The sequence below is a fragment of the Hydra vulgaris genome, chromosome 09, assembly GCF_038396675.1.
Source record: "Hydra vulgaris chromosome 09, alternate assembly HydraT2T_AEP".
In the NCBI taxonomy this organism is placed as follows: domain Eukaryota; kingdom Metazoa; phylum Cnidaria; class Hydrozoa; order Anthoathecata; family Hydridae; genus Hydra; species Hydra vulgaris.
This window is the reverse complement of record NC_088928.1, coordinates 19,438,193-19,464,831: the sequence shown is the minus strand read 5'-3', so window position 1 is coordinate 19,464,831 and position 26,639 is coordinate 19,438,193. Positions and strand designations below refer to the sequence as shown.

The 26,639-nt window shown below is 28.1% G+C and overlaps 1 protein-coding gene across 3 annotated transcripts in view; it reads right to left on the bottom strand.

The window, feature by feature from the left end:
- Nucleotides 1-454: 454 nt before the first annotated feature.
- The window catches only part of LOC101240634 (hapless 2), a 100,887-nt gene continuing 74,702 nt past the window's right edge, over nt 455-26,639 (bottom strand). Inside the window, exons 9-15 of one of the 3 annotated variants that reach the window (XM_065804970.1) lie at nt 12,781-12,823; nt 12,445-12,626; nt 12,237-12,348; nt 10,537-10,672; nt 10,008-10,108; nt 1,058-1,347; nt 455-914 (exon numbers count right to left, since the gene is read on the bottom strand). In XM_065804970.1, coding sequence (XP_065661042.1) covers nt 782-914; nt 1,058-1,347; nt 10,008-10,108; nt 10,537-10,672; nt 12,237-12,348; nt 12,445-12,626; nt 12,781-12,823 — 997 coding nt within the window. In that variant the 3' untranslated portion in view covers nt 455-781. The remainder of the gene's footprint in view (nt 915-1,057; nt 1,348-10,007; nt 10,109-10,536; nt 10,673-12,236; nt 12,349-12,444; nt 12,627-12,780; nt 12,824-26,639) is intronic. The other 2 variants (XM_065804969.1, XM_065804971.1) reach the window with 2 other exon arrangements.

The following is a 26,639-nucleotide window of genomic DNA, read 5'->3' as shown; positions in this document are numbered from 1 at the left end:
AATTCAAATTCATCCGCCCCTCATGTTGTTCATGAAAACTCTCCAGATTCGATTTTAGTTATTTTGAATTTTGCTTAAATAAATTTTAGTTTTGAACTATTATGCGCTGATATAAATGATTTAGAGGAGACTAAGGGATCTTCCCTTCCGTTGAAGCTATCCTCAGGGCTAAGCAATTAGACTATGACTAAGTTTGTCTTCTTCTAGCCAAGCTCATGTAAAATTTTCTTTATGAACTACAATTTTAAAATTTTTTTTATTGACGAATAAATACATATATTTGATAATTTTCAATATTATTTACATATAACTTCTATTTAATAATACTTATATATATATAAAACTTATTTTTAATACCGTGTTGATGTAATTTTATTGTATAAAAAATTCACTAATTAACTAATTTGGTTGCTTGCTAATAATGAAGTAATTTGTAAAATTTAAAAACGAGTTTAAAACTGACTTAATAACTTTGATAACTTTAAAAAAATACAGAAATATTTTATAAATTATAAAAACAAAACAAAAAATAAGAATTCAAGTTACAACACTCCTTTCCATGATAAAACGTAAAAACTAATTAAAATATTTATACATTTAGATGACACTTTTTAAATTTTAAGACACTAGTTATTGACCTCATTTATAACTGTAAGGTAACATTTGATGAATAATTCTTGTTAGAAGGTATTAAACCTCGTTTTTAGAGAGCTTTAAGGTTAATAATTTTTAACTTTTATCGGATAATACGTTTGTATTTACATATGATGGAGTAAGCGCATTAAGTATTTGACGGTATAGGCATATTAGGTACGTGTGTAATACTTTGCATGGCTGTAGTTGGAATTCCATTAGTAATCTCTTTTGGCTTATATATTTGTTCTTGGTATCTTTTTAGTTTAAGATGTTTATATCTAAATATAAATTACAGGAATAAGACAGACTTTTTTCCCCAGACTTTCTTAAAAAGAAAAACTAACAAACACAAAAAAAAAAAAAAAAAAAAAAAGAAAAATTAACAACGAACAACAAAAAAGTAGTATAAAGTCTAACCGACCCTTTTTTATTGAATTTAGGAATGAATCTTTTGAGCAATCTAAAACCGCCACAATTGCAACACAAACATATTACAACCAGTGCTATTGCTGCAAAAATTGCATACTGAACCAGATTTCCGAATAAAGAGCCAAATATTCCACTAAAAAAGTTACCTATAATAGAGGGAAAGGACTTTATACTACTCCACAGCTTGTCAAAAAAACCTGTGGATTGTGGTACAAAGAGGTTTGGATTATCTATAAACTTTCCTTCAGCTTGCACACATTTTACGCCACCACCTTCGGAGCACTAAATAATTAAATAAACACTCTAAGTAATAAAGTAAAAACACTAAACAAAGTGAAAAAACGTTGCACGACATATAAATAAATAAAGATTTATTAGAAGTTTAAAAAAAAAAAAAAATACATGTTCTAAAGGACATACAGGTCCAATAAATAGACACTGACAATATGCCCTTAAATAAGAAAACAAAGTACATAGGAACAAATATAGTTTGTAATAGAAACATTCAAGATTTCATTCATTTACTTTATAGACACAATGTTTATCGAAACTGCACGATTTTATTTTTAAAAATACAAATGTTATCAGCATTTACAGCTTCTGAAGTCAGATTATTCCAGATATTTACGACTCGTTGAGAAAAACAATATTTGCGAATGTCGAGTTGACATCGTTGCTTTCGAATCCTAAAAGTATGACCGCGGGTATAATTATTATTGTTAATTTCAAAAAACAAGTTTTTATCTATGCAAACCAAATTATGCATAATTTTGAAACATATGACTAAATCATGTTTTAAACGTCTGAGTTCCAGAGAATCCAAACCAAGCAACTGTAAACGGCTAGAATAGCTTAAACAACTAATATTAGCAATTTTTTTGTGAATCGTTTTTGAATATTTTCAATAGATTTAATTAACATAGTTTGGTGTGGCGACCAAACTGGAGAGCAATATTCAAGAATTGGTCTTATATAAGTGGTAAATGCACGTACTAATATAATAGGATTGCGAGTTTTAAAGCATTTTATGATTAGGTACGCTCTAGTATTTGCTACATGAATGACTCTGGCAATGTGTTTTTTGTAGTTTTGGCGGGAGTCCATAATTACTCCAAGATCTTTTGGGTTAGATGACCAATCTAGAATACAATCACCTAACTTATAATTAAAACTAATACTATGCAATGGAGAAAGTGCTATTCTGTGTGCAAAACATTTCATATATATGTACTGAGGTGTCCCAAAAAAAAAACAACCTATAAAGCTTATCCCATTCCAAAAAAAAAACAACAACCTTTTAAAATGCAAAACAAATATTTTTTTTGTTTCTGTTGATGAAATATCTGTAAAACTTCATTAAAAAAAATTGTATTTTATTAGAACTGTATTGAAAATATATACTTTTAGTTTGAAAAATTAAACATTGTTTTAAACATCGAAATGTCATTAAACATCGAAATGTCAGGTTGAATTTATCTGGTCCATTTTTAGCTTCTTTCTGTTGTCTCTGGCAACCACCATCCTTTTTCATATCGTTCAACTTGTAGCCTCTATAAAAGTTCTGAATTAGCCTGATATTTTTTTCAGTGCAGTCATTGACAGATTCATAAAATTTAAAAAAGCTTTTAAATGTATCAAATGCTAGACTGGTATCTCCTTTGATCTCCACTTCTCAAACAAGATCCAGCTCTGGAATTCTACCAGCTCAAAAAGTTTCCTTGATCTGCTAAAATTTGATAGCTTCCCCATACGAAACTACTCAGGATTATCACACTTGACCAGCTTTTCCAACATCTTCTAATCCTTATTGTTAACATCAGCTAAGGCCAGCATAGCTAACTGGTCTTGTTAAATACAAAGCATGTCACTGCATGCTGATAAGAAGAGCATATCAGATTTTTGACTAGTGGTCCTTTATTTCAAATGATGACTTAAATGCAATAACTTGAAGTTAACTTGTCTACCATGTAGAATCTTAAAAACAAGGGCCCATTTTAGACAAATTTTTCAAATTCTTTGTCTACCTCTAAAGAAATACATTTTCCTAGTCTCTTTCTAGTCTAGAAAAATCTCAGAGGTCTAAAAATGTCCTCTGCTTTGACCTCCTGGGAACAAAACCAATCTTCTCCTTAAACTTCCCCATAAAAGTTTAAAAGAATTTGCTGCTCTCCTGAATGAAATCTTTCTGTATCTTAATACCAATGCTGGAATACCAGAATTGATCTCTTAGATGGATCAGTTTACAAACCTTAGTTTAGAGCTACAATCATATTTCTTAATATTATTAATAATAATAAAAATAAATTATTTGAAATTTATTTATTACCAAACTATTGTTTATTTTGTATTTATGTTGGCATTTAGATATTTGTTTGTTTGTTGATTTAATTATTTATTTACATAAAAAATTAACTTTATTTGTTACCTGACAGCAACTCCAGAAAATAGAGTTCTTCAAATCAGGCTTGTTCTACATATCCATTACAAAAGAAGTAACACAACTATGGTTAGGGTCTTTACATGATCCATTCTTGAAGATTTTTTTTCTGGAAATAATCAAGGACAAGCAACAACAGGCTTAGTAAATTTTAACTTCAAAGACCTCTGAGACTTGATAAATTGTATATATCTGGGTGGTGTGTGTAAATAGGCATTTACAACTTGTGCAATCTACAGTATTTTCATCTTGATGCAATTGAAAAAATTATTTAACATTTAATAATATTCAGCAATTTTAGAGGACCAAATATCTTCAAGATATTGCTAACACATGAACTAAATACTAAGGTCATTCATTTTGGGATAAGGACTTATCTTAATGTGTTCTAAGAAGAGATTCGGGCAAGTGTAAAGGCAACAGTTTAGAGATTGATAAAATAAACATGATTTGTGATTCCACAAAATGTAGTTATTTCGCATATACCTTCCTTTATATGAAATAAAAAGGCAATTTCAAGCAGTTTTTAAAGTTTTGAAATTGATAAACATCAGCAAATTTATTTTTGATGAGATAGGTAAGCAAGATATTTAAAAAAATTAACTACATTTTTTAATATCTTGCTTTCTTTGTCACATTAAAAAGTATAGAAAAAATTTGTGATTACACAAGGCACTATCACTTTTAGTAGTAATTACTTTAAGATAGTAGAAAAGTTCTAAAATACTGACAGCCTTTAAAAAAAGGGAATAACTAAATTACTTGAATGTTTGTTTTGACAAAAGTTTGTAAGACTATATTTAAAAGGATTTATAATACCTCTTACAAAAAAAACAAGAACAACAACCTTACTCAAAGTTGCATAGTTAATATTAGTGTCACCTATATCAACAAATTGGATAAGATCACCATAATACTTATTCTAAACCAAATTTTTATGAACTTTCATTTAATCAAATAAAATTGTAACAAACTGTTCATGATCAGAAAAATTTTTAACCTTTATATTTAATTCATTGACAATTTTATGGTTAAAAACCTCTTTGTGGTCAGATTTTGTAGTTTCATAAACACCTTTGACATAATAAAATGACAAATTCAGAACTGTTTTTTTTTAATTGAAACAAATTTCCTCTTAGACCTTGAGTAAAACTACCAATTCCTGAACACTTAATTTTAAACTGCGTCATATATTACTGCGAATGGCTTAAGTTCATGAAAAAATATTTCTAAACTCTTAAAAACTTCTTTAGATATAATTTTGACAAGTTTAACAATTTTTGACAACTTTTAGCGCAAATACAGCAAGGTCTAAAAAACACCAAATCATGGTCGGAGAACCAAAACATGGCCATTGCAAACTTATTCCTGGCCATTACCTTTTACAAAAGAAATTAAAAAGTTCTGATTGACTTTTTAACAAAGCGACAATACTTTAATATTTAAACAAAAAACAGAACAAATTTATTGTTGCGAGTTTAAAAAATATGTTCTGCATAAATTTTTACTTTTGTAAATTTAATTCTTTTTTTAACAGCTAAACAAACAATAGATTTTGAAATGCTTCACAACGCTTTAATGTTTTCAAGTTAGCAAATATCTTAAACAAATAAAAACATAAATTTGCTATATTTAACATTCAATTGCTATGATATAATAGCATATATATAATATTTTAGCATGAAAATAAAAAAATTGAATAAACAATATAGATAATAAAAATTTGATTCAACTTTATAATTAAAACTTAAATTTTTATTCTAATCAAATTTATATTATAACTAGACCTTATTCATGGCCAAGAATATGTTGACATGTGACCATGATTAGGCCATTATTTATGGGTAACAAAAACAACAACAGTGACAACATAAACACTACCAAACAAAGTAATTTTTATTTCAAATCAAAGTAAAATATTTTTATTACTAAAATAAACTATTGCAATTGACTTTTATAATTGCATTTTATAATTGACTTTTATAATTGCTATTAAAAAATTAAATCAGCAAAACGTTTTTTTACAATTTTTGTTTTCGAGGTCAGAATATTTGCCATAGTATATACAAATTTAGTATATATTTCAAACTTAGATAAAATAACGTTGCATTAATCTCATGCAACAAACTGAGGTTCCAAAGATAAAAGTTGGGTTATATTTTCATTTTTAAAAATTTGGAAAGCCACAAACTAAATATTAAAGGCAATAAACTTCTTTGAAAAGTGACCAGGATTTGGTGGTGGTCATATATAGGTGGTTTTACCCTAACTTTTAAATTTAGCTGGATTAAGTAATTTATCACTATTTTTAGAAAATATATATTTTAACTTCAAATGAAAAAGCTTGGACACGTTCAGTTTGTTTTAATGGTAAAGAAAAACTAATAATATATTCAAATTGTTTAAGTAAGATAAAGAAAATATCCATAAGAACTAATTAATTTATCTTTAATACCTGCATATATTATATATGATAAAAAGTTGAAATAAAGTTTGAAACAGTTGTATTAAAAATCTTTTTAAATGAAAATTCATTTCATGTTGTAAGAAAGGACTTGGAAAGGTTTGTTGAATTTATTCTTTTTGAATTTACTCTTTTTGTACAAGAATATATATATATATATATATATATATATATATATATATATATATATATATATATATATATATATATATATATATATAATCTTCACACATATATACATAAATATAAACATACATACATGCATACATATACAGTCAGCTCTCATATAACGCAATTAATTTTAACATCATGATTATCTGGCAGAACCTATTAAAGTATATAAATAGTAAATGAGAGGCTATCTTCAATATAAATTTCATACTTAGGAACAATGTTGATATCATCCATCTTAATTTCAAAAAGGCGTTTCAAGCATTTCATCCTATTCAAGTTTTTGTTAGCTTTTTCAACCTTTTTTCATTAGCTTTTTTAAGATTTTATAAGCAATTCCTTATGTAATTCCGTAAGTAATTAATTGCATTATTTGTTATAAAAAGAAAAATTTGATTTCTTTAGATATATAGAAGAAGCATATGCTTATGTTTTAAGAATAAATATATATTAAGTCATGACAATGAAAACTTTAACTGGAAGATTTAAAGTAGATAGTGAACCTGGGTTAAGAGTAGTTTTATTTGGATTAACAACTTTTTTTTATTTGAAAAATGAATCACCTTCATTTCTTTGAGAAGACAAAAATGGAAAAATTAGTGCCAGGCATTTGCAAAAAACAGCAATAAATCAACAATCTTCTTGTTAATATTCTTCTTAATGCATCTTTATTTACAAAAATGTTCATTCATTGGTAGGCTGAGTTCTAAAAAACGCTAACAATAAGATAAATAAATAAGTAGTCACTATGAATGTACCTATGCCTGCTTAATTTTAAAATGGTGTAACTTAGTTTTTTTATATGCTATTTTATTTTTTATAGTTGTGTGCAACAAAACAAAAACAAAAACATAATGAGCACCAAAGCTTAAACTATTCCTTATTGAAACTGTACCAGTCAGTTACAATAAGGATAATTTTTGTTATAAAATATTGTATAAGATACTGATGGTTTTTGATGTAAACATTGTTCCAAACCAAACTTGTCAATATTTTAATGTTTAAACAATACTTAAAAAAAGATTTGAAATAAATTTTTATATGTGCCAGTAAAACAAAAATAATAAACAAAAGAATTAAAATTTTAGATATAAATACTTATCAAGCCATTTTTAGGTTCACACTGGTATTTATAAATTTTCTTTATTCTGAAAATAAACATTCTATTAGATTCATACCGATATTTATAAGTTTTCTTTATTCTAAAAATAAATATTCCACTAGATTCACACTGGTATTTATAAGTTTTCTTTATTCTGAAAATATATATTCTACTTGCAGGGTAACTAGGCAATAGCTAATTCAAAATTTTTTGCATTATAGAAAATACATAATTACAAGTTCAATATAAATCTCTGCAAAATAATAATAACTCTGTAAAAAATAAAAACATGATAACAAAATATTGAACTATTTCAGAAAAAACTTTCAGGAATTCCAGGAATTATTGCTAAAAGGGGTGTTTTTCTAGGACATCATATTCCAGGACTTTTCCAAATTTTCAAGGTTTTTTTTTGACCATTGGCCACACTAACTGGGTTCACACTTGTATTTATAAGTTTTGTTTTATTCTGAAAATAAACATTCTACTAGGTTCACACTGACATTATTAAGTTTTATTTATTCTGAAAATAGAAAAAGCTTTAAAAAAAACTTCTTAAAATTTTGAAACTTCAATTGAAATATGCTATATAATTGAAATATTTGCTATTTAACAACCTCATCTCCAGAAAAAAGACAAGCTAAATTAGAGAACATAAGGGTAATTACAACAGTTACTATACATACATAAATAATTGCATAAAAATATCAAACTTTCTAATTCTTAACCATTTAGACATAGTTCTCTACAATTGTCAAATATTTTGAAGAACCTACAGTTTCATCTTGTTGTAAATGATGTAAACCAGCATGATTGTTGAAACCAAACTGTATTTGCAAGAAATTGCGAAACAGAAGGTGTAACAAATAGGAGAACTTGCAAGTTTGGTGGGTAGGGAAGATTGACTTTGGGTGCTGCAAACTTCTTGGTCTACCTGTGTTTTCAATTTTTAAAAAATCTAAAAAACACTCTGACACCTCTAACTATCATCCAATTAGTCTTGAATCTTTACAAAACAAAAATCTTTGGATTTTTACAAAACTTCTAGAGTCTTATCTTAAGTTTATTAACTTAGCCTCTCTGACATTCAATAAAATTTCGAAATTCTCATTCTACAGCTGAGTGATTAACTGTTACGACAAAAAAGTTGCAGATATCAGCAGCAAAGCAAGGGCTATTGTTTTTGACAAAGACTTTTAACAAAGTCTAGAATGCTCATATGGTTTATCTGAGAAAGTTTTTTAAATTATTGAACCATTTTTATAAATGGTTTTTATTAAACATAGTTTTTAAGTTATTTTCTTAGTCCAACACTCTTCTTTGATTCCAGTAACTTCTATGGTACCCCAAGGTTTCGCAGCAATTAAAAAATAAAGACTTGTTGATTGCTTCGAACAGCCTGCCAATCTTGAATCAGCGCTTATTTCTGTTACAGCTTGGGGCTTGCAGTAGCTTTTGAATTTTAACTCCAACAAAACTCCAAAAGTTGTTTGCAGTAAATAAAAAATGCAAACAACTATTGCAACATTGTTGACATTCCTATATTCATAAATACAAAACTCTTATCATGTCCTCTACTTTTTTCTAGGATCATCATTTACTACCGATACCCATTGCAAATTTAACATCTGTTAAGGATGCCTCTCTTTATAGAGTTTATTTTTTTTTATTCCCATTCATATAATTTCATTATCCTCAACAAATCTCTTCTTTGTCCATGTATGGAATAATGTTTTCATATTTGAGCTGGTTCTTCTAATGATACCTTTTCACTGCTAGCAAAGTTACAAAAATGTATTGTAAATGTTGTTGGATCTGCTTTATCATTAAAGGTTGTAGCTACTTATCTATCTACAAATACTATCATGGTTGTTGCTCAAATGAGCTGTCATCTTTTGTTCCATCAAACAAAACATAATTTTGCTTGACTTCTCATTCAACAAAGTTGCATCTTTATACTGTATCTGTCTCTTTATGCTCTAAAAAAATTTATTTACCTATCTGTTTTTTTCTCTCACATTAATACTTTAGAATTCTCTACTATCTTCATGTTTCTCAACTAATAAAATTTACAGTTTTTTTAAGTCTTTTGTCAAACATCTTTTTTGTACTTTAACAAGGTTCTTTGTTTTCTAATAATTCTCAACTTAAATAGTGGTTGCTTACAGCTTTGTTGGCAGTAAACTAGTTAAAAAATAAAAAATACAAGCAAATAATAGAACACCTCAAGGCAAGGTACCTCATATAACTTGTGGTGCCTCAATTAAAATCTCAATAATCCCAAACAATTTTCAACTTGCTATTTAATTTTGCACCAATTAAATGCTTTTTGTTAGATTTAACCTACTTCAAAAAAATTATTTAGGATATATATTATTGACATTTCAATTGATGCACTAAAAGAATAAGATTACTTGTCACTATGTAATATTAATATTAATTATGAAAAATATTGTATTTGTCTTTTCTTTTGAATTTTTAGATCAACATATTCTAGCATAAACATTTGAATTTAAATAACTAAATTATGAATAGAATTTAAAAATCATAAAAAAAGACAAAAATTTTTAAAACTAAACATTTACTGAAGTAAAGAAACTATTTAAAAGTAAAGAAACATCAAGTTGGATCATTGGTTCAGCATGAAAGAAAAAAACACTCATATAATATATAACTTTTGATAAACTTAAGATCATAGAAATTAGGATTAGGTCATAGAAAACAATACATTAAAGCAACGTATTTGTACAAAACTTTTTGAAACTTACATCACATTTGCAAGATTGTACTTCACAAACACATGGTGCTTTTGTAGAAAATGTAAAATTGCGACTTTGAAGCAACATGTTTTTTGAATCATATAAATTAACTAAAAACATTTAAGAAAAATAAATAATAAAACAAGGAATTTGATCATAATAAAATATAAATTTACAAATAATGAAAGTGTATTTAAAAATATTTTGTTTTAAAAATAAATAAACAAAAAACTATACTTTTTATTTAAAATTTTTACTATAATTATTATATTATTCTTAACAGATTTAAGGAAAATAATTTTTTGTAAACTATTAAAAAAAAGTACCAATAATGTTTATTAAAAGCAAAACATAATGAAAGAAACAAAAAAAACAACTAAATAAAGTAATAATTTTAAAACTACATTTATAAAATTAAATGCCACAACAGATGACGACACATTGCATAAATTATAAAACTATATGCAGCAATAGATATTTTATGGAATATGCATCAATACACATTGTATTAAATATAAAAAAATCCCCATGTTCATACTTGTGCAATCATGTGCTGCTTTTTTATCTGTGGAAGTCATCATTTTGAATGTAATAGTCTCTGTCATCTGAGGATCAATAGTGATACGCTTTTCTTCTATTGGCTGAACGCCAGACGTGCATGATGGGATTGAAACCTAAAATTAATAAGTGAAAATTTAATTTCACAGCAACAATTTTTATTTTAAAAAATATAAATTTTAAAGTATCAATTAGGCACAGGACTTTTTTATTTAACAAAATTTTTTAGAAAAAGATTGGCAAATCATAAAAAATCATTTAAAAATAAAAATCTTACAAATGCAACCATACACTTAAAATATTTATGGAAAACAAAGAAAAAATAAAAAAAAACACTAATTTTACTTTACAAAAATTTAAAGAGCTGTTAAATAAAAAAAACCAAGCAAAATTCTAAATACTGTCACAAAAATAAGTTCATATTAAGCCATTACAAACCCAATAATTAAATTAAGACTTATTACCTCCCTTGCTCTGGTTTTCACAAGTTATTAAAAACTTATACTCTTATACAACTTGTTGACAACATTACTAACACAATCTTTCAAAAGTCCAGAACTTCAAAACTCTCTTTACAATTTTACAAATGTTTACTGAATTTTGTTTTCCTGCTTGCTAAAAAATGGCATCTGTAGAACAGTTTTTAAACCAGTGATTTAGTGACTACTATGACCCCTCTCTATTTTTTACCTATTAAGTTTTCTTACTATTATTAGCAAAGTCTTTAATTAATTAACTTTTAGTGTGACTCAAGTCTAACAACTAACTCTATGAAAATCAATACAAATTTCAACCCACTCACTTTGATGATAACTTTTAAACTGTAATAAATATTATTCATGAGATGGGAGGGGTGAGAAAAAAGCTTTTATTAGAGTTTTGCATACTGGCCTATAATTGGTGATGAGAAAACTAAATACTTTATTGTTGATCTAAAGGCATCACTTTTTGATTGCTTAAAACAAGCAGGCAATCATGTGGAAGTAAATTGTAAATGTTGTTGTACCTGCTTTAGCTGCCAAGATTAAGCCTCATCTTAACATAATAAGCATCTCTTTCTTTTTTCTACAAATACTACCACGATCACTGTTAATGTGAGCTATTGTCTCAAGCTCATCAGAACACAATCTTGTTTGATTAATTCATTAATGGTGTATCCTTTTACTGTAACTGCTTCTTTATTTAAAAAAAAAAATTCTGTCTTCGTATTTTCATGACTATAATTTACAGTTTTTGATGTTTTCTGATTTACTTAATCTCTACTTTTTAGAGATTCTTAACGTAAAAAAAAAAAGAAGCTGTTTTCTTAAGCTTTGTTGGAAGTAAATTTAAGTAAATGAAAAGTAGAAAGTTTTAAAAAAATTATTTAAACAGTTTTATGGTTGTAAATGAGTCAAAACTCATTTACAACCATGAAACTGATTAACAAACTACAACTTTTGTTTAAACTTATTTCCCTAACTGTTTCACTATTACACTGTAATAATAAAATGGAATGGGTAAAATTAAGTTCAATGTATTATTAAAATAAAAAGTAAATTTTAATATAATGATAAAATGAGATAAAGTACAAAACTATATTATAAAATTATATCATAAAGTTATATTATAATGGTAGAACATTAATAGTAAAGTAATATTAATAAAAAAAGTCTAAAAAATGGAGAAAGGTTAACATACTCTAAAATCAGATGAAACATAACCAGTATTCAAAATATCAACACTAAGTTGACCTTCCATTGAGAGAGCTTCAAAATCTTTAATAGCAGTGCGTGTTATTATACCGGTAGCTCTTTAATTTAACATTATAATGAAAAGAAATTATAATTTTATCTAAAAAATAATTTTTTTCCAAACAAACAAAAAAATGTATTAATGTTATTCCAACCTGTTATAGACTAATACAACATCATCAGCACTAATTTGTAATGTAACCAGGCTAATTTGTTCATCATCAAGCTCATATGTTAAAAGGTATTTATCATTGTCATCAATATTTTGTTTAACACCTGCTAATTTTCCATACCTTGCTGGAAAATACCATGGCATTTTACCCTTTTCTAATCGATTCTTTTGTCAGCAAGAAAAAACAAAGAAACAAACAGAAAAAAAAATACAAAAAAAAAACAACAAACAAATAAGCAAAACAAAAACAAAAGACATTAAAAAGGATGTTTTGAATTAAATCAAAAAATATGTAAAATGAATGAAATTAAAAAAATACCTCATCATCCATAAATTTGTTATAAGGTTGATTAGCTAAACATCTAAATGAAATAACATTTTTTGCTGCATTTTTTTGTAATTACAAATTAAAATCAATTTTAATTAAAATTAGTTATTTGTATGGTAAAATTGACACATACTTTTATTACTTTAAACAAATATTATTAATTATTTACTTATGTAAAAATACTTGTAAACTAATTATATATTGTATATAAAAATAAAGAAAAACTCATATAATCTTCAGATTGCAGCATGATTACCAATGTAGATCACAAGCCACCTATTGGGAACAGTCATCATCAGTCAGTTATTATCTTTTTCTATCAACATTAACCCAAATCCAATTAAAAAAAATATACCATTCATTAATACTCTTGCAGGAATTATGATCAATTAAATTTCAATATGAAATCAGTTGATTGGTTTAATAGGCTATACAATAAGCCAACTACTGACTCATGGAATTTATTTTATGACACACTAATCAACCAAATAAACACTCATATTCCAAAACAAATAATAAAAAGTTGTAAAAAAAGTTCTCGATGGTTTAATAACAATGTAAAATCAGTCATACACGCAAAAGAACAAGTATATTGAAAACTTCTCATAACAAAAAACCAGAAGCTCCTTTCTTAAATATGTTAACTCATGCAATAAAGACAAAAATATATGCAAAAACCAAGACCGGATAACATTCATCCCAAAGTTTTTAAAGAATTAAATCATGAAATCTCAGTTCCTCTCTCCATAATCTTTATGAGATATAATGATGGATTAAGTACATCTATGGCACTAAATAACCTAAAGTTTGAGTTTGTTATGTTTACTTTGGTTAACAATTATTGTTGAAAAAAAGAAGGAACAATTAATATTATTGCAATGGTTTGGTTATTTAAAAATATATTTACACTATACATATTACTGAAAACAATCATTAACAAAGAAATTTACTTTTTATTGTTAATGATTGTTTACTTTTTTTTAAGATTTCATTGGGTATAAGATTTCAGTGGGTTCAGAACGTTGGTTGGACATCTTAAGAACGTCATACAGACTTGTGAGTCTATAAGGTGTTGTACAAATGTCTTACAGACGCCTGTGCCTGCCTTCAAAATTAATGCTCTCTTACATTCAATTAAAATTAATGTCGATCCAAAAAGACTTTTTTATTGTTGATCACAGATAATTTTTGATAGTTTTTAGTCCACTGAAACTCCTCTTGTCATAAGGTGTGAAAGGAAGAGTCAATTCAATTTTGTAGAGTATAGACAAGTTAAGAAAACATGGTGTCATCTATTCCTCTATTAAAAATGGATATATCTTTTATTTATAATTCAGTTGTGATTGCTGGAGATATTGAGGCATACACTTTGAAAGAAGGGCCAGCGCAATTAGGTTTCCGGTGGGGAAGGGTTGCCATATGGGTTTTTGTCAAAAATATTTTTAACACATAAAAACAAATCTAAATAGCTCCACAATGTTGAAACCAATTAACTTTTATTTTTTTTTGTTTATCTTCTTTAAAAAAAAAAAGTCATCTACCATTTGCAAAGTCATTGTAGCTTTATGAGCATCTGTCACTGCACAGTCACAGTAGTTTTGATACACTGAACTATGTTAAAAATATATTGACTGTATACGTGAAAATTAGTGATATTTTCTATGGCAGGAAACAAATCTGTTCCGTTTTGTTTTCTGCCATAACTGTGGATAAATTTTTAAAACGGGTATGTAAACAATGGATTGTTATTATCTAGTTTTCCATTTCCATTTAAAATAAACACAGAATTTTTTAATGAGAAACTTAAATTTTAGGGGGCGCCATTTTAACAGCTTATTGGTGACCATGCCCTATTCTGGATCCAAGTCTGGTGATTGGGAGGAGAATACAGTTGTTTTGTAATATTGTAGAACCAAGATTTTACAACATGAGCAGTATGTTTTGGATCTTGATCCTGTTGAAATACCCAATTATTTCCTAACTTTATTATAGCAGCATCTGATTTCAAATTATTTTTCAATATTATATGTCCAAATAAACCCAGAGATCCATTTTAGACTGAATAAATAACAAGCTCCCCACTCTAGCTGCAGTTATTGATCCCCATTCCCATCATTACGCTTCCACCTCCATGTTTCACTATCTGAATTAAGTTTTTTTCTACTAGTTCTGTATTCTTTTTTTATCCATATTTTTCCACAGCTATCAGGTCTAAAAATGTTAAACTTACTCTCTTCAGTAAATAAAACTTTGCACCAAACTAGTTTATCTTTGTTTTAAACTTTTTGGCAAACTCCAATCTTTTTTGTCTATTTTCTACACTTAAAAACGGTTTCTTTCGAGGTACTCTGCCATTTAATCCGGATTTTCTAAGTATTTGTCTAATATTTTTTGGATAACTATCTTTCCAATTTCAAGTTCAACATCTACTGCTAATTTTGGTGCACTAATATGTCCATTTAAATTGACTTTTTTAAATTTTACTCCTTCTGTGTTGTGAATTTAAATTTTTTGGTTAGCCACTTTTTGGTAATGTATTAACAGAACCAATCATTTTAAAATTTTTTAAAAACACTTTAAACGGTGGAATGCTTTTTTCCATTAAATTTGGCAATTTGACAAAAAGATTTTTTTTCTTTATGCAATTTTATTATTAATTCACGCATGTCATTAGACATGTGATGTTTCTTATTTAAACTCATGTTTATAACTAAATTTTTGGATAAAAAATTATTATTAACTTAACCCATTTCTGCATAGAGTATCATATATAATACAAATTATAACAAAGGATAGCATGGCTACACCAACTATGATTTTGGCAATATATTTTATTGGAATTTTTCATTAATAATTTATTTTCATGTTTAACCATAAAAATTTTCAATTATCTTTTTACATTGACAATATTTTATTTCTAAATGTGACCAGAGACAATAAAGGCTGATCTGGTAAGTTATATGTTTGTAGAATCAAGAAAACTATGATTATAAAATTGAAATGGAAATGTCCATGTCTTAATTTGTTAAAAAAAGTTAGTTTGGAGTTTTCTCAAACTTGTAACAATATGTTTATTTGTTATATATAATTGTATCAGATATAATACAGCATGCGTTAAAAGTTCATTTATGTAATTATTATTATGTGTATTTTGGAAGTATTCTTTTAGTTTTGAGTTTTGTGAAACTAAAGGGCAATGCTGAAATAATAAAAAATGACAATGTTGCATTTGCAGAACATATTAGCAATCTGGGATCAGAACTTAGTTTCTTTTTTCAGCTTTTCCCAAAAGAGCTTCTGGCTGATACCGCTTCCTATACTTTATTGTATTCAGTACAAACAAGATCTGAAAAACTATTAAAATGTACTGCTAGTGATATAAAGAAATCTATTGCTTCTATTTTATACATGTTCATTATGAAACTTTAGATTATTGGTCATTTCCCTCACAACAAGAGATTATTGGTCATCTTCCTTCGAAGTATGCCGTGTTGCAGAAATAATGAGTCTTAACTCATTTGAAGAAATAAAATGCTTTTTAAATTTTTCTGACAATAATGAGGCAACTAGTGTGGACAAATTACACAAAGTAAGGCCCTTAATTAGGAAACTTGTTGAGTGTATTAAAAATATTCTGATTGAAGAAAATTTAGTAGTTGATGAAAAAAATATTCCATTTAAAGGGCGCAGATCACTAAAACAATATAACCCAAAGAAGCCGCATATATGGGGATATGAAGTATATGTTCTAAGTGGTGTTTCAGGATTCAGTTATAATTTTGAATTGTTTACTGGAAAGTCTGACAATGTGTGTGCTCCAAATGAACCAGATATTGGTGCTAGTGGAAATGTTGTTAAAAGGCTTGCACACATTATTCCTCATAATTGCAACCATAAATTGTATGTTGACAACTGGTTTAACAGTATACCATTGCAAGTTTATATGTGTGGCCAAGGTATACTTATGTTAGGAACTGTTTGTCAAAACTGATCAAAAAATTGCCCTTTACCAACAAAAAAAGAAATTAAAAAACAAAAATGTAGGTATCATATTGAGCAATTGACTGTTATTGAAGGAGTAAAGCTACCTGCTGTGTGTTGGTTTGATAATAAAATGTTAAGTTTGTTGTCAAACTATGTTGGTAGCCAACCAACAACAGAAGTTCAAAAATTTTCAAAATCAGAAGGCAAAAAAAAACCTGGTTTCATGTCAAAATGTAGTTCAAATTTATAATAAACATATGGGAGGTGTTGATTTACTTGACTCTCTTTTGAATTATTATCAAAACAAAGTTCGCTCCAAAAATGGTAACATCTTATCTTTTTTCACTTCATTGACATGACTATTGTTAATGCAAGGATACTTTGGAATAAAGAAAACTGCAAAGTTCCTTTAGTAATATTTTATTTTTTTGGAGCTGATTTGTTTTATCTGATGAAAAAGATTTGTCATGAAAGTGTGGTTGTCCTTCCGAGCAATATTCTAGTGTTCCAGCAAAAAGAGGACCCAAACATCATATGCCTCATATTTGTGTACAAACTGATGTTGTTGGGAATTGGCCAATTGTAGGTAGCATTCGTTCTTGCTGTAAACTTCATGGCTGCTCAGCGTTAACATATATAATATGTGAAAAATACAATGTTGGACTTTGTCTGAACAAAGAAAGGAATTGTTTTAAAATATTTTGTCTAATTATTCATTGCTCTCATGTATAATGTTTTGTTTATATAGTTATTTTGTTGAAATAAAACTTTCCTGCAAAGTTTTGCTTTATAATAATATGATAATGTTGTACTATTTATGCATGCTGTATCATATATGATACAATTTTAAAAATCATAAAAATCCATATTTAGGAGTAAGAATTTTTTTTCACAATAGCAAGTTTTGTTTTTACTCCATTAAATGCAAATAAAAAAAATTTGCTTTGCTAAAAATATAAAAAATTATGCAGAAAAGGGTTAACAAAAATTTATGAGCAAACAAGTTTTAACCAACTACTAAGGAATTGCATGTTATTTGGTATTAGTTTTATTGGTGTACGAAAACTTTTGTGACGAATATGTATTTATAGTTTTATGAGCATCTGTCACTGCACAGTCACAGTAGTTTTGATACACTGAACTATATATATATATATACATATATATATATATATATATATATATATATATATATATATATATATATATATATATATATATATATATATATATATATATATATATATGTATATATATATATATATATATATGTATATATATATATATATATATATATATATATATATATATATATATATATATATATATATATATATATATATATATAGGTATATACATATATGTATATATATATGTTTATATATATATGTATGTATATATTTAAGTGTGTGTGTACATATACATATATATATATATATATATATATATATATATATATATATATATATATATATATATATATATATATATTTGAGTATGTGTGTATATATATATATATATATATTAGGGGTGTCCAAAAAAATTTTTTTTGAATTAAATGTTGCACAGTTTTAAATATTGTTTCTTTGATTGAAAAAAACTTCTGTGCAAAATCTTAGGTGTTTTAGATAATATTTAAAGGTTACTCAAGGAAAATAAAAATTTACTGTGTTAAAAGCATTTGCCGCAACAACAATATTAAAAAAACTTGAGTTATAGCTATGATATAATGTAAATAATGCAAATAACATTCAAATGTTGCACTATTTACAAGATCAAAAGTTTAGTCTGTAGCAACAGTGGCATATGTCATTATGATGCTTTTGCGGCAATCTGGAATGCTTTTTCTGTTGTCCTCAACAACTTGTATTAGTTTCTGCGTTTCAGATTCAGTTATTGTGATGGATTGATTAAATGTGCTCATAGGAGCAACAGAACGCTCAGCAGTGTCATTGATAACTTCCACAGATTTAACAATTGCTTTAGTATAACAAAATTCAGCAATTTCCTCACAGGTCTTTGGATCGGTTCCAGATAAAATGGTTACATCGAGACCAAGTGACTGCAAAGCAGCAGTTGATGATGATGTAAGAAGCTCATGAAGTTGCTTCGTTTCCAACTTGTTTAATTCTGCTGCTGGACACTTTATACCCCTGACACTCCCATCAGCTCCACTTTGAATCATAGCTTCAATAATCAACTTTTTTTCTGTGTCACAAACCCTGTCAGAAAATAATGAAAGTGGAATCATTTCTGACCCGAGGTACCAAGTGTGATTTTGAAGCTTCTTCATAGCAGCATTTGAAATGACCTTGTTGATCTCAGAATATTGCTTAATTCTTGTGTAGAGCATCAGGTCATTTGCTGGAGCATCACTTGAAATCGGACAGGCAATCCATGCTGGTATATAGATATGAGCAGCAACGATACAAAATTCGCACAAGTTGTTCTGTTCTTTCATAGTCAGCTTGAATTCATTTCTTAAGAGGTATATCTTCATACAACAGATGACTTTAGACATCCATCTAGCCATGTGATAAGCTCTCGGCATGCGAAAGTGATACTTCTTAGTGGCATAGTCTGATAACGGAAAATCCAAAATTAAAAGGTACAAAATTAAAAGGCTCGATCATCTCTTTGTAGTCTTTTATTGGTAAGTACGAAGAGTCATCTGATAAGAAAGGCTGCAGAAAGCAACCAGCCTCTGATCTAAGTTGCTGAAGCTGTGGTTCAACAAGATGGGCGTCATCTAATGGAGCATAATTGGCTAGATTTATGCTTGGCCAACACTTCTGAAATCGTTCAAATAGAGCTATGTTGGGCCCACTGCTGGGTCCAAGTAAAACTGAGTATTTTTCCCCAATAATTACTTTATGCATATGGTGACGGCAAGCAAAGTAGAGAAGGTTTTACTCCACCAACTTCTCTAGCAAGATGAACGCACCATTTTTGGAACCCGTGTTTGATGCTGTTGTGTCAAAACACATACCGACAATATAATTTGCAACAATCCATATGGTCAGTAACTGGAAGGTTGCTTTTGCTTGTGCCAGTCCAGTGCCAGATGATATCTTTACAATACCCAGTATTTTCTCCAGATTACAACCAGCCGCATCAATAGCAATTCTATCAACATTGGACTTTGGATTTTCATAGTTGGTGCTGTCTCTCATCATCTTACCATCCCAGTGGACGACCATATGTTGTTTCTCACTTGACATAAATTTCTGCCGAATATGATTTTCAGTTGATGAACGGTGCATGATGCGTTTGCGGCGGACTGTTGATCTTGATAATGGTGTACTTTGGAGGTCCTCTCCACTTGCTCTAGCAATTGCAGCTGCCAATATTGTGAATTTTCGGTCGGATAAATTGAATCGATCAAGTGTGGATGATACATCTGGAGAAGGCAAAACTTCATTCAGAATACATGGCTTTTTATTTTTAGGACTTTGTTCACAGTCAGTTGATTGGGTTACTAGTTTTTTGTGATAAACCAGAATTTCTATTTTATAATCATCATTGTCATCAGGAATGTCACTGACTTCTGTTGCTTTGCTATCACTATCACAATCAAGACTAAAGTGGCTACAGCTAGAGGTAAGGACAGCATTTGCTTTTTGTCTTCTCTCTTCCTCATTCTGCTCTCTTTTTGTTTCTGCTTGATGATGCTCTGCTGTTCGCTTTTCTTGTTGAGATTATTTTACATCTTCTCCAGCCACCTTCATCATATAAGCATTCTTTTGGTCTTCCAGAAATATTTTATCTTCATTAATTTTAATTAGCTTGTTTGCATCCTTGTGTGCAATATCAAACAGTAAATCTAATTTGATACTAAAATCTTTCTCTCTAGCAATCTGTGACTTACTAGCTCTTCCTTTATTCTTTTTAATTAAATTACATTCATCAACACATGCTTTCACTTTTGATTTAATATGAGGCTGGTAAGTCATTGGAATTCTGGCTTTTTTCCAAATGTGAGCTAAACCATTAGATGTTGCTTTTGCACTGGCTGGAACTGTTCATTTCAATGCTTTGTGATAGTGGAAAAGCGTCCTTAACACATCAACCACCGTTGGAAGGACATTGTTTGGTAGGTTCTTCTCAGGTTGACCAATCAACCATATTGCAGTTTGATTACATGTCACAGGAAAATTTAAAGGACTTATCTTTGCACTCATTTTCAGCAACAAGCTAAAATTAAATGATACCAAATTAAACTCAACTTGAGAAAATAAATATTAATTTGCAAACATAATTTAAAATATGTGATCAATATTTCAATATGAATGTGATGAAATCATAAGTATTACAAAACTACAATCACTAAAGTAAGTTAAGTCACCCAACAATATTTAGCACTAAAAAACAAGATATTGGCATAACAGCTATAATTATTATTTTATAGGATTAAAATAAATAAGAACCTCAAAATCTTTAAACATTTCAGTTGTTCAGCAAAAAATTACAATTAATGAAAATGTTTTTCAATCAAAAACATCAGATGACAAGATGGCTGCTTGTCACATGACCAAAGAAGTTAGCTCATAAAAGACAATAATACATCAAATTTGTTTAATATTTTATCTAAATTGAACATGGGATAAAATTAGGAAATTAAGGCGTAATGCTATTATTGTAAAACTAAAAGGCCATTGAGCAACCTCTAAACATTAATTTATTTCAATTATCTTTTGCACAGTAAATTTTAATGCCAATTGGCACAAAATAAACTAGTGTGCATTCAGATCAGAGAAATTTTTTATTTCCAGTGGTTATGTGAACACCCCTAATATATATATATATATATATATATATATATATATATATATATATATATATATATATATATATATATATATATATATATATATATATATATATATATATATATATATATATATATTATATATATATATATATATATATATATATATATATATATATATTTTGAAGCAATTAAATAAAAAAATAATAAAATTTAAAACAGTTTGATTTTTGAACGATTTCTGGATTTTCAAAATGGAACAGAGTAGTGCTTCAATAAATTAGTCATAAAAATATTTGTTTTGTGAAAAGTGAGTGCAAAAGATCGTTACAAAGCCATTTCCCTATGGACAATCATTTCTTATACTCATTTAGAATAATCATTAAAGGTTGCAACACATGCAGTTGTTTTTAGAGAATTAAATAACAAAATATACAATAATTGCAAAACTGTTTCCTTGAGCAATTAATTCTGCACAGTAAATTCTAAAACAAATGGAAATAAAGTCGTAGCGATAAACTAAAACATATTATAATTACTTGTAATGGTTTAATAAAATATAAAAATAAATGTTTCATAAAACATAATACTGATTCTCTTTCCTATAAATAAGATTACAAATCATACCAGTGAGGTTGAGTTGTTTATATTATTGGCTTAACTAATTAAATTTGGGAATAACTATTTCTATACTTCTGTAAAAAGTAGATTTTATTCTTAACACAAGGAATATATATTATATATGTATATATAATGTACACCTTAATTCAATAGAGATGTCATCTGCTCTGAGTTTGCAACAAAACAAAACAATCCTGTGACTAAGGATAAAAAAGGAGTTTTCAATCGTTGTGATTATATCATTAAGTGCTCTTGAAGATCTGAACTGAAAAAACTCTTAGCAGAAAAGAAACCTAAAACAATGATTAATTTTATTCAACATAAGAGCTTAAATAAAATAGTTTCCAACATGGCCACAAATGGAACATCCATTACAGCTTTCAGCAGAAATCAGCTCATTTGTGATGCGATCAAAGAAGAAGGATATTAACTTTCAAAAAATAAGAGGTAATGAAGCATACCAATGCTGATTTTAACAATTAGAAAAATCAAATGGTTTCAGAAATTGTTTCAAAAATTGCAATGGAAAGAAAATTTGGTTCAAGTGTTGTCGAGTACACTACTTTTTGGAACAAGTCTGCATTGTTGTGAAAAAAATACTATACAAATTAAGATTAGTCTCCATCTTTAGTTTGTGCAATGCTGAAGCAATGGTTGAAAAGTATGAAATCACTCAAAGAGTTTTTTAATTAAATTTGAAAAAGATTGGTGGGATCAACACAAGATGATGCAGCAATCAACAAGAAATATATAAAAATTGTCAAGATTACAGACAGGTATATGTACATACTAAAACCTATTTTAAAAGTTGATATCCCTCTAACAAATCTCTAACCCTATGAGTTTAGAATCTTACATTATGCAAAGTATTAAGCTCATAGTTTTAAAGATATGTTATATATATGCTATTATACAAGTTGATAAGTTTTCATTTACACCAATACTGAAATATACTTGCATACACAAGTTTAAAGACATCTATACTAAAGTATGCTTGAGTTAGCAATAAGTTTATGGACAGATTATGCAGTATTTTTCACAATGAAGTCTCTCCATTTATACACATTGTTCTCTATAATTAAGGGAACTCTAAAAAAAAAATACTTTTCCTACAAAAATTTTTTTTAATAATTATAATAAGAATGAAACTTAAAACCTTTTAAATATGTTAATTACAGGTAAATCGAGAATATATCTATATATTTTTAATGAACATAAAACATTGGTAAATTAGTAGTATTTTAAAACGGTAAAAGATTACTACATCTGTCCAACAAATACTGTCCAACAACATCTGTCTGATTAATATAATGCATTATAATTTAATAATCGATAAAATCTGGAAGAATTTCCTCCAGATATAATTACATCTGTAATCATATGTAACTACATCTGATTAAAATAGTGCATTATAATTTAATCTTTTTTCCAGATGTAATTACATCAAAAAAAAATCCTGTAGTTATTTTTAATATAATTGAAAGATGTTACTACATTTGAAGAACTCACAGATGTAGTTGTACAGATGTAGTTATACTTAGATAATTGAAAAGATGTAACTACATCTGTAATAATCATATACTTTTTCACAGATGTTATTAGACATCAATGAAATTTCAGATGTTGTTGGACAGATGTTATTATACCTCAGTGTATTTACAGATGTTGTTGGACAGCTGTAGTTATACATCTGTTGTTGGACAGGTGTTATTAGACATAGCAAAAACTGACATTGTTACCCTGACCTTTTTAAAACAAAAGGAAGTTTAACTTTAAAGCAGTTTATTAATAAAATTACACTGCTATTTAACTTTATTTTCAAAACATTTTAAAGGTTTTAGTTTACAAAGATATATTTTGTTTAAAATTATTATTTTATATTATATTGACTAACTATGGTCTTGTTTTGCAAAAGAATATTGAAAAATTGTTGCTTAAAAGTGACGAGATCGCTTGTAATAAATATAACAGTGTTTTTAAACAAAAAATTATTGAAGATTATAATAATGAAACTACACAAAGTGGTTTATGTGAAAAATATAAAATTTCAGAGGCAGTTATAAATTGATTAGTTAATAACTACAAAACAAAATAAACTGTTAAAACTGAGCATTTAGGTGGATAACAAAAAAAAAGTACTCTACATACTATTGTAAAATTATTAGGTATGTTAAAAAAAAACCATTAGCTAATGCAAGTTACAGTTTGAGAATTTCATCTAGATATTTCACAAAGTACTGTACAAAGTTTGGATAAAACAGGATTGTATAGCTATTGTGCGGCGTAAAAAATCATTTAATTCGGAGAAAAACCATGTTTAGAGTTTGAAAAAACTCACAATAATTGGACAAAAGAACAATCCTATGAAGAAAAATCCTATGGTCACATGATTTGAAGTTTAACATAAATGGTTCAGGTAGTAAACGAAATGGCAAACAATTAAAACCAATGTATACTATAAGAGCCATAAAACATATATTATAGTCAGGTATAATAAAATATATATTATATATTTATAATCAGTGATAAAATATATATTATAGTCAGTCATATATGAAGTCAGTCAAAAAATATATTATAAAGTCAGGTCATGTTAGGTTGTCCTGCTACTGGTAACATGTAACCTAGTACAACCTGCTTCATGTCCTACTGCCTTGTATAAAACGGTTTTTATTTTTTAAGTAAAGGCTAGGAAAAGCCAACACTGACTTAAAACACCCTCTGCCTTGGGGCTTTTGGTTGAGTAAAGGTTAAAGATAATGTCTCATTAATGCTCATCTTGGGCAAATGTTAAATGCATCCATCTACTGTGTTGTAGAAGGCCTCCTAGACAAAGACTCAAGGGGTAAACAGATTCTATCTGTTGACCAGCCTTGCACCCCTTCTTCATCTATTAGGCTGGCAAAGATATATTTATAATACATTGTTTCCAGTTTAGGATGTTGAATGCTGGATCTTCTTGACTCAATGTATGGGTTTTGCTTATGTCTCTGTTTTTTTGATTAGGTAGCTCATTCTATTATCTCCTAATAAGGGTACAGCTCTAAAACTCAGATTTATGATTCTGAGACCAGCTGGTAGTTAGGTTTCCCGAACGCTGTGGTAGCTCTGAGAGAGGGTGATTCTATTAAAAGATGTAAAATATCAGAGTACTAACAGTGCCATGTTGTGCATGAATAGTGTCCCTGTTCATACTTTTGGTGTGCATTATTGAGGCTACTTTTGGAGCCCTTTGTTACAGCTTAGGATTTATTAATAGTAATGAAGCAATTGCTTGGGCTATTAAATAGTGTCCGGAGTACTTTCTATCCTTTGCGTCAAGTTCTTGAACAAATTTAAAAATGACTAAAGTACCAAAAACTTTAAAAACAAAAAAAACCATCACCATCACCAAATTCTCTAAACCTATCATTCACTAATATTTGTGGTCTTTGAAGTAACTTTTCTTCTGTTGAGTCTTATCTCTTGCAAAGTTCACTAGACCTACTTGCTTTTTGTAAGACTAATTTGAGTTCGGGTGTCTCATCATGTGATCTTAGTGTTGATGGTTATCTTCCTTTAATTTGTAAAGACTCCAATAGTCATATACTTGACCTGGGCATTTATATTTGTAAGAACTCACCCATTTGTCGGGAACTAGGTTTGAATCCACCAACTGCTCTTTTATGTGTTATTGTTTAGCACCACTTCACTTTATCGCTTTTCTCTTTGTTCTATATTGTTCTTGACAATTTCAAGTCAAGCCTCACTTTCTCCTTGGTTTACCTCACATTGTGCTACTGTTATTTCCAATTGAATTCATAACTTCCATACCTATAAGCAAAACAATTCTCCAGAAAACAGACATCTGTTTACTATTGCTAGAAACCATTGTAAAAAGGTTTTGCTTAGCGCCAAAGCCCGGTATTCTCAGGTCATGAAATCTCTTATTTCATCTCAAAAATTAGGCTCTCGTAACTTCTGGAGAGTTTTTAATACTATCAATAATAAGGGCAAATATGTTTTCCACTTCTCTTGTATGGTTCAGATTTTGTCACCTCACCTAAAGACAAAGCTGAACTGTTTGCTAAGAACTTTTCATCAATATCATCTCTTGATTCCACTGCATTCTACCTGATATAGCCAACAAACAGGTTGATCTATTGCTTGACATTCTTATCACTCCAGCTTCTGTATCTAAAGTGATTTCCTGCTTAGACTCTTCTACAGCTTGTTGTCCGGACAACATACCTGTTATAGTCTTGTAGAAGTGTTCTTGGAAGCTATTGTCTATACTTTCAAGACTATTTAACAAGTGCTTGTCCAAGTCTTGTTTACCGGCATGCTGGAAAGTGGCATCTGTTATCCTTATTTTCAAAAATTCTGGAGAGCGATCTGACTTGTCTAACTACCATCCCATTAGCCTTCTTCCTATCATAAGCAAGGTTTTTGAATCTTTAATTAACAAACACTTAATCTCTAATCTTGAATCTAACAA